Here is a 15203-nt window from a genome sequence, read left to right as displayed (position 1 = left end):
AGCTCATTAATGCTGGAAAAGAGAAATAAAAATAAATCCTGATGATAAGTCGGATTGAGGAAATACTTCATGAGGATTATAATTTCTCACACTGGATTCTGATTTAATAAGTCAGTTTGATGGAATAATGAGCCAAAACTCCGAGGCTCTAAATTCAAACGATGACTTTTCTTGGCATGGTAAAGTAAAGTTGTTAGAAGAGTTTGGTTGGAAAAGTTATTTCTGTGCTCACAAACAGAGAAGCAACAGAATCATTCATTTTACCTTCCCCATCTCTATTTCTCTGCAGGCCATGACTATCACCTGGAACACACAAACACACACTGTGTCAGTCATTAGTCTGAGCCTCCTGGTCTGCTAAGCATCATTATTATAACAGTCTATTACATTTCTAAAGAATGAAATCATTGGAGTTCTTGGATTGCAGCAGCTGTAGAGTTTTCAGTGCAGGTGTGACCCTGACTAGTTCCTGGGCATTAAGTGTGTGTGTGTGTGTGTGTGTGTTGGACCTTGACATCGTGCTGCCAGATCATTCTCCAGAAGTCAACCAGGGTGGAGCTCAGAGGCCCCTGAGCGGCGATGTAACAGCTGTGATTGGACGCCCCCTGCAGGAGAAACAGCGTCAGTACAAACAGGAGTGCCAGGGGAAAAGAGCACGAGCAAGTTCACATGTGAAACTGACAACTTGTTTTATTGTTATGATTTATATGAAGACAGACAGAGGAGGTGAGCAGGTGAGGAGGAAAGGATTAGGTGAGCAGGAGAGGAGGAGGATGCGAAGAGGAGGAGGAGGTGAGAAAGAGAGGAGGAGGGATGCAGCGGTCACCTTGATGAAGCTGGCGTTGATGTAATCAGAGTCACAGTCTGTGGTCAGTAGAGACAACACCACCCGAGACTGGTCATCTACACACACACACACACACACACACACACACACACACACACACACACACACACACACACAACATGTAGTTATTTGTTATTTTACAGATTTTACAAGACTTTGCATTAAAAAAGAAAACTGGTTGCAGATTAAACCAAACTTTCTGACCCCTATTTTTAAAGCTTTTACTTTAGTTTGAATACTGCATAAAGTACTTTTACTTGTAATGGAGTATTTTTACATACTATGTAAGGCGTCGGCATTTCTACATGTATACAGATGTTTCAAAGAACTTGTGCGGTCTGCTTAGGCCAGTAGGTGGCGATAAAGTCTACATCAAACACCAGGGAAGAACATTATGAGCCCGTGAGGTGTTCATTTTCTTCTTCATGGTTGTAGTCAGATGCTCATTACACAAAGAAGAAGGACGAAGGAAGGATGGATGGAAGGACACAAGGGAGAGAGAAGGAAGGAAATAAGGACACAGAGCAGGAGTGTGTTCCTACATGGCAGGATGTCTTTGTATCTGTTCTTCTTGATGTTTTCCTTCAGAGCTCCGGTCTCACTGGTCAAACTGACGTCTCTCTTTAACACTGAGGTCTGTGAACGCACCATCTGTGGCACACACACACACACACACACACACAGACACACACACACACACACACACACACAAACACACACACACACACACACACACACACACACACACACACACAGGTATGTGTCATGATAAAACAATGCAGAACAATCATGACATAAACGATAACGTTCCCCTAAACGATCACAGCTGGAGGAACAACTAAAAAAACGAGCAACAAGTGAGTTTGAAGAGGAAAGCGAACATTAGAGGAATAATGTCAGAAAGACGAACACACAGACAGAATCAGGGAGACTTTCTGTTCATGTCACACAGCAGACAGCAGAAAGCAGAACCATGAAGACAAAAATAAAGACACAGTTAAATGAAAACTGAACCTTCTGTGAGTAGTGATGCCTTCAGGGACAGTTGGACAGTTTCCCACTCTGTGTCAGTGAGCTGTTCAGTCAGTTCAGTGATGGAGCTTGTTTCAGTAGCCCAGTTATTAGCAGCAGTGTTATTTCTATCAGTAGCTGTTTGTTAGCATTAAGCCTTTAGCCTCTCTGTTCTACTCTTTATTAAGTCTTAAACTAGGTCTAAACTGTGTGTTAACGGTATGAGCGGGACTCATCGTGATGCTTTGAGCTCCTACTTCGTATGCAGGACATACATGCAGCCTTTTTCAGTAGAGTTAGACACTTAGAATGTGCTTCAGTGCTTCAAAAGCCACAAGATCTAGTGAAATGAAGCTGCAGACATCTTTAAATTGTCATATCAACTGTTGGACTTTACGTGAAGCACGGAATACGTTTAAAACATTAGAAAAAAAAAGCCTCCTCGATGCAGAAAGCTGCTCCTGACTCCAGAAAAGCTTAGTAAGTACAAAAATGATATCCCAGACTTGTGTATCAGGTGCGGAGAGGAGAAGGGGACATTTTTTCACTGTGCTTGGGAATGCAGTAAAGTCCAACAGTTCTGGTGGGAGATTAAACAAGCTTTAAAGGGAATTTTAGGGATACAATTAGTCCTTGACCCTAAATTGTTTATTCTCGGCTTATATCCTGATAGACATCATATTTTTAGAAAAATAATTACTGCCCTGGATTTATGTCTCCTGCTTGCAAAAAGAGTGGAGAAGTACAAGTAAACCAAAATTCATCAACTGGATTAAAGAAATATCTACAACTTTACCTATGGAGAAGATTACTTACATTATAAAAGGGAAACGGTCACTATTTCCAAACATTTATTGAATACATGGAGAATGTGGATTTGAGTGGTATGGGGAGTGAGATGGAGGAGGAGGCGTAGTTATTGGCAATCCTCTGCAGATGTCCTCTGCAGATGTCCTCTGCAGTGTCCTAAAATAATACTTTTTTATTTTCTCCTTTCTCTTTTTCTTGTTTTGATACTCCACATCCTTATTGTGGGTGAATTATATATGTTTAACCACACAGTATAAAACAGAGCAGCCTTTGTTTTGGGGTTATTGTTGTTGTCATCTTTTTTTTGGGGGGGGTCTTTTTTTCATGTTTGTACGTGAAAATGTTTTAAAACTCAATAAAAATAATGATGGGAAAAATGAAAGAAAGCTGCTCCTCATGCTTTCAATGTTCAATGACCTCAGATACTTTTCCTAGCTGCACTGTGACAGGAATGCACAGGAACAGGAACCAATATGACCAGTTACCAGGTTACTACTGACATGTCAGCTGACCCCTGTGGCATCATGGGTAAGAATCTCTGTACTGAAAAAGACTGTGGAGTTAAACAGAGCTTCAAAAGTGTCAGAACCCACATCCTCATTTTCTCTGTTCACACTGTCTTTCACACACACACACACACACACACACACACAGACACACACACACACACACACACACACACACACACACACACTTCCTGTTTCCTGCTGGTCAGTCACATGAGTTGCTGGTTGAAAAACCAGGCAGCCACAGTTTAATGTGCAGAGTCTTCTTTCTGTCTTCATTTATTTTTAAGTTGCAACATGAACTCCCTGTTGGTGCGTTCAAGGACAGCACAGACTGACTGACAGTTCTTATTGTACATTGTGTACAGATGTGTATTTATACACACACATACACAAATACTATGCATATTACTCATATAGATAAATAAGTATCATTGTTAGTTCTGGGTGGTATGCAGTATTCGAACATCAGTATCATCACATTACACCGATTTTAAAATCGCTGCATTGGCTCCCTGTGTGTTTCAGGATCGATTTTAAGGTTCTTTTATTAGTTTTTAAATGTCTTAATGGTCTTGGGCCCACTTATTTATCTGACATGCTGGGGTCCTGAGGTCCTCCGGCACTGGACTTTTAATTATTCCTAGAGTTAATACAAAAACCCACGGATAGGCTGCATTCAGCCACTACGGCCCTCGACTATGGAACAGCCTGCCGGAGAGCATCAGGACCGCAGAGACTGTTGATGTTTTTAAAAGGAGGCTCAAGACTCACCTTTTTGGTTTGGCCTTTAACTGATCTCTTTTAAACTTTGAATTCTTCGATTATGTTATTTTTACTGCTTATATTTCTTATGACTTGTTCTTGTGCACTTTATCAGTATTGCATCTTAAAATCTTATTACTATTATTTATTACTTACTATTTATTAGTTATTTATTTATTTGTCTATTTTTCCTCTACATTTTTAACTTTCTTAAAGCTTTTAATTTTTGTGCATTATACCTGCTTTTATCTTTAATTTATTTGGTTATTTATCTATTTATTTATTTTTTCTTTAGTCTTTTAGTTTTTAGCTTCAGTGTTTCCTCATGGGGGGCCTCCACACTGGGGTGTATGCCCGGTCTGCCCACAGGGGCTGTTGCCTTGGAGGCCTCCTGTCTGACGATGTCCATCGGCGTCTGGGTGGTCTCTGTGGCGGCGCTCCCAGTGTGGATGGCTCCCATAGGTGTTTCCTCACATGGTTCCTCAGTGCCCTGCCATGTCTCAGCACTGTGTGAGTGTGTGTGTGTGTTTTGTGAGTGTGTGTATGTGCGCATGTGTGTATATCTGGAAGTGGGATATTGTCTGTCATATTATGCTTTTATTCTCTCTGTTGTTGTATTCTTTTATCTTGTGAAGCACTTTGTGTTGCATTTTAAATGGATGAAAAGTGCTATATAAATAAAGTTTGATTGATTGATTGATTGATATTATTATTAGAAGTATTATGGTATATATTGAGTATCTGTTAATGAATGTATAAGAATACATGTATAAATACAATACATAAAAACTATATCGTGCGCACTTTAGGGGCTCCGTAATTTAACACCTGCCTGAGAATATTTTAATGTTTGTGACTTCGTGCAGCTGAAATTCAGCTCACATTTCAGTTCTTATTTTCAGTTTTAGTTCTGTCAGTTTTTTGTGTTTTTTTTTATTTCTCACACCCTCAGAGTGTCTTTCTAATGTCGTGTTTGTGACTCTTATGTGTGATTCAGCTGCTAAATGAGCTTAAAGTGTGTTTTTCACATCTCTCGTGCAGATTCAAACCGACAACACGTTTGTCCGTCTCTCTATGCCGTCTGACTTCCTGTCTGTGGCTCTCAGCTCGAAGCTCATTGGTTCCTACCCAAAGACCTCCTCTTTAAAAACACCTCACAAATCTAAAGTTTGATGTTTGCGTGGAGTGTGTGAGTCAGAATAAACCACAGCGTGTGTGTTCAGTGTGTGATGAAGGAACATGTCAACACTGGAGGACTTTAGCAGACTTTAAACGTGAGCCTGAGGCAAAGCGGCGTCTCAACACTTTCACTCGATGAGTCACTTCAGGAACAACCACGAGGAAGCAGCTCCAGTCGATTAATAATGAACCGAGCTGACAGAGAATGAGGAAGCAGGATTATTGACTGACTAACCTCCACTGATACGCAGCAGAACACAGCAGACCTGCAGACACACCTGTGTGTTTGTGTGTGTGTTTCTAACCACCCTAATAAAAACATGAGGCCTGTTTAAACTCCTCCTGTATACTGGGGGGCAAAGTACCTGTGGTGTTATTCAGGTTGTTACATCCCCTGAAACATGACCACTTGTAGGAAACAGGAAATGAGACGAGTCTCATGTAGGACGAACTGCGCTCGCTCACACAGGAAGAACTGGGTCAGTGCAGCGGCCGAGAGGACGTGATGAACACATGAGCAGAAATAACTCTGAGGCTGCTGTGAGGCTGCTGTGGGAGATTTAATTTCAGAAGCAAACGTGTTGTCCGCCGGTTTTTAGTTGTTATTAGAAGTCACTGCGGTCCTAAAAGTGACAACCTGGTGAAGGTTAGTCAGCTCATGTACTCTGTATCAGTGTTTCAAGGCGTTTAGACCGTGAGACCTCAGCATCATGGCACCAAGAACCTCCCAGAACCACCCAGAACCTTCCAGAACGACCCAGATCCTCCCGGAACCAGCCAGAACCAGCCAGAACCACCCAACAGTCTCAGTCGCTCTGAATAAAAGGTTCAGATTTACAGATAAATGTTTAACTTAAAATAAATAATCCACACAAATATGATAAAACGTTAAATGTAGATCTGGACAAACAGTCCAGAGAGAAGAGAGAACGTCACACATGTATGATGTTGGTTAACACTCAGGACATCAAATCTTCCACAAGCTGCCAAAGTCTGTCCGTCAAAGCGTGATCTGAATCGTGCTGAGTCTGGTTTTGGTTTTGGTCTTGCTGGTTGGTTGGGATTAAGTCCTGTCAGACTATGTTGAGGGCAGATATGTACCCAACCTCTAAAACCAGGATCAGGACAGACCTGTCCTCTCAGTCAGCTTTGGTTTGATTGGTGCAGATGTTCAGGTGTCTGCCCACCTCAGCACGATGAGTGGAAGTCAGTGCGAGATGGCTGCTGACAGGTGGAACTAACCTAACCCCCCCGTCTCACTGTGTGTCTAGCAGAGACTCCCGGGTGTCCACATGTGGACCATAATGAACTCAAAGACGTGCTGCGGTCACTGAAACGTGCGGTCCCGTTTCCTCTGAACAGTATCAGTGTAACGAGACCCTGCAGGTTATTTCTGTCTGTTTCTCGCCTCTTCAGCCGCAGGAGGATATTCAGAGCTTCATGTTATGTAACAGAAGACGCTGCCGAGGAGGTTTCACTGCTGGTTTACACCTGATTACAGTCATGACAGCTGTGCACATACAGAAGTCGGGTCTGCAGCTTTGTGTGCAGAATCATGCTGCGAAACGTCTGAGAGACGCCTCAGACGGGAATAAAGCCGATTCCTTTGCTGCTCCTTGTTAAGGTCTTTCAGGTGGGCACAGGTGTGCTGGGAACCACATGAGGTCACCATGTTCTAATGAGACTGTTAAACTGAGCAGCTTCAACTCATCCTCATATACCTCACTAATCAGTCTGAAGTCAGAAAACACAGTGTGTGTTTGTGTGTGTGTGTATGTATGTATGTGTGTGTGTGCATTTGTGTGCATGTATGTGTGTGTGTATGTGTGTATGTATGTATGTATATGTGTGTGTGTGTATGTATGTGTGTGTGTGTGTGTGTGTTTGTGTGCATGTGTGTGTGTGTGTTTCTGTGTGTGTGTGTTTGTATGTATGTGTGTGTGAATATCTGTGTGTATGTATGTATGTGTGAGTGTGTGTATGTCTGTGTGTGTATGTGTGTGTGTGTGTGTGTGTGTGTGTGTGTGTGTGTGGACGTCAGGTGTTGGGTCAGACAGTCTGTCCTGCAGACAGGTATTTAAAGCAGTCTCATTTGAATGTGACGGCCATCAGCTCGGACTCAGACAGGAGACGGATTCTCTTCAGCGACGCTGAAACATCACACACAGTTTGTCTGTTTTAACACATGAAGCAAACTTGTGCTTCATAAAAACGCTGAAACATGAAAAGCTGGCTGCAGATTGGTCACATTAAAACCAGCCTGTGATGAGAGGCTGAAACGTACGTTATGATGTGAAGTGGTGGAGATCATGTTTCAGACTCTCCTCTCGGAGCGTCCTCTGACTGTCCAGCTGCTAAATCCAAAAAACACTCATCCAACCCACTGACCGTGTGACTGATGGAGCCAAACGCAGCTTAACAGGAAAGTCTGCATGAATCAACCTCCTCTGAACATCTTTCTAATTCAATAATTACCTTTGATTTACAGCTGACAATGTAGTTTCATTATTCTAATAAAAAGACACTATTTGAATATCAATCAAAGTAGCTAAAACTACATTTAAGTCTTTGTGGTGTGGTGGAGAGGAGGACACTGAATAAACTGCTGTCCATCATGGACAATGATCAGCACCCTCTCCATCACACAGTGGACAGACAGCGGAGCACCTTCTCCCACAGGCTGCTACAGCTCCGCTGTCGAAGGGACAGACACAGGAAATCTTTCCTGCCACATGCCATTGCACTGTACAATAACAGCTAAAAAAAAAAAAAAAAAAATACAATACTTTGTACCACTACTGTTTGCTACTTTTGATATTTTAATTATTATGTATATAATTTTTTACTGCTTGTTATTTCGATATTTTATTACATATAGTTTGTTCTTACAGTCACGGTACACTTTATCCTCACTGCCATTTACTTTTGATATTCTTATTTTGATATTCATTTGCATTTAATATTCTTTTTGTGCAATACTTTTACTACTGTTTACTAATTGGCTATTTTATTATTATTGTTATGTATATAATCTTTTTACTGCTCACTATTTTTATATTTATATTTTTATTATGTATAGTTTGTTCTTTATAGTCTTATTTTCACTTATTTCACTGTGTGTAATGCTGCTGCTGCACTGCAATTTCCCAGCTTGGGATAAATAAAGTATATCTATCTATCTATCTATCTATCTATCTATCTATCTATCTATCTATCTATCTATCTATCTATTGTGCTTTATTTTACACAGTCTCTATAAATCAATTTTCTATTAGTGACAATTAATATAGTTTTCAGGGTTAATGTGTTCATGATACAGAAATTGGATTATTATTGTAATTCTATTCTAGACTTCCAGTTATTGACAGTTTTTCTTACAGGGTAAATTTAAATGTATATAAATAAACAGCATCCTGACAACTATGTCACACTGTTTACACACACACACACACACACACACACACACACACACACAGTTCATTAACCCTCGAGGGGAAATTCTCGGGTCATGAACAAACCACACAGATCACTGTCTGCGCCGATGACAGTGCTGCTTTTTATCCAGTTTATTTACCGCCTGAGTCACCGTGTCACTGCGACACATCGGTGCTGCTGTTTAAGAAGCGCCGAAAAAGACTGAATTCTGACCCCTGCGTGTAGATTTGCATGTTTTACAGAAGGCGGCCTGGTGTCACGCAGCTCTCTTTACTGACTGCAGCTCGTTTGAATAACGAGTGTGGAGATCAGTGAAACAGCAGGTTTTTCCAGGAAAGCAACAGACTTCAACAGTGTGTGTCTGTTCAGTGAGTGTGTGGCACACAGACACTTCATTCACCCTCAGCCCTCACACAGGCTTCCTCCAGCCTTTTGTCAGTCCTCAAGTTCTCATCTCAACTTTTTAATTCATATATTTTATTTAATACTACTCAGTTTTAATTTAATACTCTGCGAGACTGTCGACTGTCTCAACCCCGACCTAAACTCAGCTTGATCCACTGGATTTAAACCTGCTCTTCACTGAATGATGGACAGCTGTAAAACTGGTTTTCCCACAGACACACAGGAATGACAACAGGCACTCACGCTGTACTCCTGATCCAGAGTCCCGGGATCCACGGACCTGAGAGAGGACAGCAGGGAGGGCAGCAGCTCCATGTGGCGTCAAATAACATCCAGGACACATCAAATCACATCCAACACCTGAGCCGACGTCCACAGACCGAGGCTGAACTGAGCTGCAGGCTGAGCACAACTGAAATTAAAACCCTTTCTCTCTCTCTCTGTGTGTATCTATGTCTCTCTCTCTCTCTCTCTCTCTATGTCTCTCTCTCTCTCTCTAAACCTTGCTAGTTAATAATTCACCAGTAGACAGCCGATCACCTCTCCCTCTCCGCACCACAGAAGAAGGAGGAAGTGTGAAGAAACTTTCAGTGAAATAACGTTCAGCCATTGGCTAACGACACTTCAGAATGTTTACTTGATTACTTCACTGAATGTTTAACGTGCCAACATGTGTCAGAGAGATGGTGAATGAAGCAAACCTACAGCCTTTATCTCCATCAGACAGCCAGTGTCACCTGTGTCAGGTAGCTCATGGAGACAGGCGAGCAGGCGCTGATCAATGTGAGATTTCTAAACTTGTACAACCTCATAAGTTTACAGAGACAACAAGGTGATTCAAAGTGCTTTACAGAAGACAGAAAGGCAGTAAAATATAAAAAAAAACACAAGGGAATATAACAAGACACACATGAATATTTTTTCATTGGTTGAATCCAGGTAGGTCCAGGTGTGTTTGTATGGGACTCACCTGATGTCAGGTGAGTCCCTGATGTCACCGTATATGAGCAGAAGAGTTTCCAGACACCCACTTGTCCTTCTGAGAGACTCGTCTTCAAGGTGAAGTGAAAAAGGTCTATTATTGTCCACAACGGATGTTTTTCTTAATTTTACTTCCAATGATTGCAGTTTCAGATCTATTACTAAGTGATAATACCACAGAAATGGTACAAGTAAAGTCACACATTTCAAATGTTACTCAAGTAAAAGTATGGGTGAATGTACATAAGTATTAACATCAAAATATAAGTGAAAGTACTCATTATGCAGAATGCCTAATTTCAGAAACAAAAATAACTTCAACTTTTTTATATACTGCTGATGAGAATTTACTTTAGTAAATCTGTAAAGTAACGAGTAACTTAAGTTGTTAAATAAATGTAATGGAGTAAAAATATGATATCTGCCTCCAATATATAGTGGAGTAGGACTATAAAGTGGTATAAATGTAAAAAAAAAAAAAAAAAGTACATGTACGTGAAAACTATACTTGAGTACAGAACTTGAGTACTTGGTTACTTTCCCTCAGTGTATTGAAGAGAGGGGCAGCAGACAGTCACCAGCAGAAAACACTGCAGCTGATGTTTGTTGTTCGGAAACAGAGTCGGAGTGTTAGCTCTGTCCTGTCTCCTCCTCTGTGCTGCTCTCCTCCTCTCTGTTAGCCGTCTCCTCCGCTAGCTTAGCCTGCTAGCTAGCAGCCCAGGTAAACATGGCCATGTCGCAGGCTCTGTCAGAGGAGGAGTTTCATCGGATGCAGGTGAGATAAACGCGACAGTTGTTATTTCAGGACGCTTGGCTCACACGCATGTGGCTGTCAGTTCCGCGAACAACACCTGTCAATACAGTAACGACAGGTGCGGCATCACTGTCACTGACGTCCGCACGCTAATGCTAATCGTTAGCCGTTGGGGTGGGAGTAGTTAACGGTGTCCAGCGCTAGCTCGGCAGCTTGTGTAGTTGGCGGAGTCTTTGTTGTTATAAACGTGATAATGTCATGGAGGTGACGATGAGTCTGAGCTGTGTTATTGTTCTGATTGATAACAAACTGCTGGAAGCATATTTAATTGACAGCCCATCACAGTATGCTAGCTCGGGGTCGATTGGTTAGTTAGCTAAGCTAGCTTAGCCCCCTCCTGTGGAAGAGGCAAACAGAGCCAGAAGGAAAAAAATGGTTCCATGTAGCTTTCCTGGTGCTAACCCGTATTTTTATATGTCAGTTAGCTAACATGTTAGCATACTCGGGACACTCGGCCTGATGAGAGTCACGGGGTCTGCGTCAGGCTAACACACAGCGCTGTTGTTGTTCATTAGCATAGCTCGCTGCTGGCTGCCTTTTAATGCAAAGTTAGAGTATCACGCTCATAAATGACAAAGTACGTTTACACGTCGTGTAAACGTGAACCAGAGGAAGCTCAGACACAGTCAGACTGACACCTGTTAGCATGCTAACCGCACACGGTGATGCTGTTTACATACAGAGGGCTGGACACTCAGTTGTCAGTTGATCAGGGACACTGCAGCACCGCCATGAAGGCTATAATGTTCAGTTTGTGTTGGTGTTGAGTCAACTCTTTGGTTATAATCGGAGCTAAAACAATGCAAGTAAAGGTCTCTTATATTAACTCTGGGTGCTACCAGCTAGAAGCAAAAGTTTGTTTAATTCACATATATGAGGTGAACACTCACAAGCTCTATTCTTACATTTATCCTCTTATTAAATCAGTAGCTTCAGTCCACTTCACACACACGTCTCAGTCTCTTCCTTCCTAGTGTGTGTGTGTTTGTGTGTGTGTGTGTGTGTGTGCAGTGACAGTATAACACCATATGCATTAAATTTGGGTTTAATTGAAGTGAACAGCTGTCTTTGGCTGGTGCGTCCATATTTCTTTGGAATCCAGGCAGCTCCTCATGAGAAAGAGAAGTCTGATTAGTCAGAGCTTTCTGTGATTCTCACATTTGGACTGTGCGGTAATTCTTTATATAACATGAACGCAGCAAAAAAGCACAGATTTGATGTTTGAAATTGGTTGATTTGGATTAAAACTCTCATGTCTCTGTTCAGTAATAGATTGATTAGGTTGAGGTTTAGGTTATCACATAAGAACTGGACTAGTGCAGGTTCCCAACCCCCGGGCCGTGGGCCGTACAGGGCCTCAGGACACTTTTTACTGTCCACAAGGACACAATGTCATTCAGAAAAAATGATGAACTAGTATTAGTTAACATTTCTGGCTATAATGCACAATTTGTGCAGTAATTATAGTAACTTCTGGCAGTAATTGCAGTAAAGGTTGGGAGCACCTGGTCCAGAACTCATTTTGCATTGGCTTTGGTTATTGTGAGGCACTGAGCCCTGGGTTAACGTGCACTCCCTCAAGCTACAGGGCTGACCAGTGAATTGAAGTATTATCGAAATCGCCATGTGGCCAAGTGCAGTATTTAAATCACGTTTTTTTGATAAAGGTAATTTGTGTCACAGCATTTTAAGGTGCTGCAGTGATGCCTCCACCTTCACATCATATTCTCCAGACATCAGGCAACATAATTGGTCGGTGCAGACCGCAACTAAAATCACATCTTCATCACTTTTATGTATTTTTCAGGGCCAGCTCAGTCTGTTTACAAGGTGATGCTTTATCAGTGGATTTATGCGATGATCAACTATTGATAAAGACTGTTTGATGACACCAGCAGCTCACAGTTAAACTCTGACATGGCGTCCAGTTTGTCTCTTTTCTGTGTCCATCTCTCTCTCTGACATGTGGTGAAACACACTGAGCTGTGTGTTCGACTCTGATATCTAGTGCAGCAAAACAGAAGCTTGTATTTCTGCTTCAGTCTTGTGTCAAAGGTTACTGAAGGCCTCCGTTCTCTGTCCTCTGCTGTGACTCTGACTCTAGACCAGGCTCTGACTCTGGGCCAGACTCTGACTCTGAGCTGGGCTCTGACTCTGGATCCAGCTCTGACTCTGGACCTGGCTCTGACTCTTGGCCAGGCTCTGACACTGGATCCAGCTCTGACTCTGGACCTGGCTCTGACTCTTGGCCAGGCTCTGACACTGGATCCAGCTCTGACTCTTGGCCAGGCTCTGACTCTTGGCCAGGCTCTGACTGTGGGCCAGGCTCTGACTGTGGGCCAGGCTCTGACTCTGGATCCAGCTGTGGCTGTGGATCCAGCTCTGACTCTTGGCCAGGCTCTGACTCTTGGCCAGGCTCTGGCTCTGGATCCAGCTCTGACTCTTGGCCAGGCTCTGACTTTGGATCCAGCTCTGAATCTTGTCCAGGCTTTGGCTCTGGATCCAGCTCTGACTCTTGGCCAGGCTCTGACTTTGAATCCAGCTCTGACTTTGGATCCAGCTCTGACTCTTGGCCAGGCTCTGACACTGTATCCAGCTCTGACTGTGGGCCAGGCTCTGACTCTGGATCCAGCTGTGGCTGTGGATCCAGCTGTAACTCTGGATCCGGTCAGAGCGATTGTTGACCAGCATGTCACGTGTTTGATTGGTTCCTGTTTTGTCCATCTTGAAATAAACTCCAGTCTGTCTCTGAAGTGGAGTTAAAATGATAATTCAGTCTTTTATCTCATCCTGTCTCGACTGCATTTCCTCCTTCTTCATCTTCCTCAGCAGATCCTTTACAAGTGATCCAAAATCCTGCTGCATAGCTTTAGACCAGGTCGTTCAAAAGGTCTCATGTGACACAGATTCTGAAATGTCTTCGCTGACTCCTCATCAAACTGAGAATCCAGTTCCAGGTTTTTGTGATCTCTTGTGGAGCTCTGCAGGGTCAGGCAGCTGAGATCTGCTGCAGTTCTGAATCACCAGCAGGTCTCTGAGGTCCTCTGATCACGTTGCTGGTTGTTCCTCGATCCAGGATGAAAACTGAAAGAGACTTTGAGGTTTTGGCTCCTAAACTTTAGAGTTCAGCATCTGTCTAATTGACCGTTTACTCTTATTTTCATTTATTGATGTTTTATCGGTTCATTCTTCCTCAGTCAGTGTTTATGTATCTTTTTTCCTTAGAGAAACTTATTAATTAACTTCCATCACAATGATCAGCGAGCTGTGGTGGTCTCACTCCTCACCTGAAACTATGGATTCAGTTTTAAAAGCAGAATCAAAGCAGAGTAATTAAACATGAGGTCAAATGATAATGAGACAAGGTGATAATGTGTGTGTGTGTGTGTGTGTGTGTGTGTGTGTGTGTGCGTGTGCGTGTGTGTGTGTGTGTGTCTGTGTGCAGGCTCAGCTGTTGGAGCTGCGGACTCAGAACTATCAGCTGTCTGATGATCTCAGGAAGAACTCTGCAGGTAAAACACTTCACAGGACTTTGGAGCAAATGTTCGTTTGAACTCTAAGTATTTGTAGCAGAGTATCAGTGTGCGGCCCACGCAGCTCAGATAGCATATATGTTATTCAAAGCAACACCGCACTGTATGTCTTCATCATTTAAACTTAATTATATCATCCAAATTCATGCCTCAGTTCATCCCAGCTGATCCCAGGACAGCTTAACTCTTTGTGTCTGACCAGTAAAGAATGAACTTGCTCCATATAAATGGAATGAATTACAAGCAACAGTGAAACTTGAAAGTCTTAATTCAGACCTTTAATTTAGAGCATTTCAGAGACGTGTGTGACTGCGTTTTGTTGTGATACCTGATTGAATAAAGGTTAAGTGATTAAAACAGTGATAGTGACGTGGCTGGAGAAACCACACGTTGCACTGATCCAGCTCTCTGTATGTTAGTGAAACGTGTGTGCTGACATGAGCACCGAGTGAGTTTGCAGTCAGTTTTATATGTTGAAACTTTATTGTGAAAACGGAGTGATTGTAAAATGCTGTACAGCACGGATTTGTTGCAGTAACATCCTCTTGCAGCTTAATTCTTTTTTATTGAGATACAAAGTTATCAATTATTGTCTGATAACAATCACATCTAAATATAAGAAGCAGAGCAGATAAAACACCTGCAGTGAGATTTAACAGGTAAAGTCCAGACTCTTAAAACCTTCATCAGTTATACTTCCTGTCTAAAAGTCTGTCTGTTAGTATGTGAACATACTTTGACTGGTTCTAATAGAAAGTTACGATTCGTGCAACACTGAATGAGTAATAGTACACGATTATATATGACATCATTAGGGAGATAATTAATGTGTTTTATTTGCTCAGTTTCCGCTGTGAACATCATAACAGCGTTTTTAAGAAAAACTTCTCAAGAGTAATCGTGTATTTTGTGTTTTT

General features: G+C 42.2%; 2 protein-coding genes across 5 annotated transcripts in view; one reads left to right on the top strand and one right to left on the bottom strand.

Annotated features, from left to right (window-relative positions):
* The window catches only part of ptpn18 (protein tyrosine phosphatase non-receptor type 18), a 22376-nt gene extending 12924 nt beyond the window's left edge, over nt 1-9452 (bottom strand). The window contains exons 1-5 of the mRNA XM_041945703.1: nt 9202-9452; nt 1390-1498; nt 827-903; nt 510-605; nt 265-303 (exon numbers count right to left, since the gene is read on the bottom strand). Coding sequence (XP_041801637.1) covers nt 265-303; nt 510-605; nt 827-903; nt 1390-1498; nt 9202-9273 — 393 coding nt within the window. The 5' untranslated portion in view covers nt 9274-9452. The remainder of the gene's footprint in view (nt 1-264; nt 304-509; nt 606-826; nt 904-1389; nt 1499-9201) is intronic.
* A 1167-nt stretch (nt 9453-10619) lies between these two features.
* The window catches only part of gripap1 (GRIP1 associated protein 1), a 44374-nt gene continuing 39790 nt past the window's right edge, over nt 10620-15203 (top strand). For all 4 annotated transcript variants that reach the window (XM_041945989.1, XM_041945990.1, XM_041945988.1 and 1 more), the window contains exons 1-2: nt 10620-10714; nt 14199-14265. In XM_041945989.1, the coding sequence (XP_041801923.1) occupies nt 10667-10714; nt 14199-14265 (115 nt within the window). In that variant the 5' untranslated portion in view covers nt 10620-10666. The remainder of the gene's footprint in view (nt 10715-14198; nt 14266-15203) is intronic.

Source organism: Chelmon rostratus, chromosome 10 (genome assembly GCF_017976325.1).
Source record: "Chelmon rostratus isolate fCheRos1 chromosome 10, fCheRos1.pri, whole genome shotgun sequence".
Taxonomy (NCBI): domain Eukaryota; kingdom Metazoa; phylum Chordata; class Actinopteri; order Chaetodontiformes; family Chaetodontidae; genus Chelmon; species Chelmon rostratus.
This window is presented reverse-complemented; position numbering and strand designations above follow the sequence as displayed.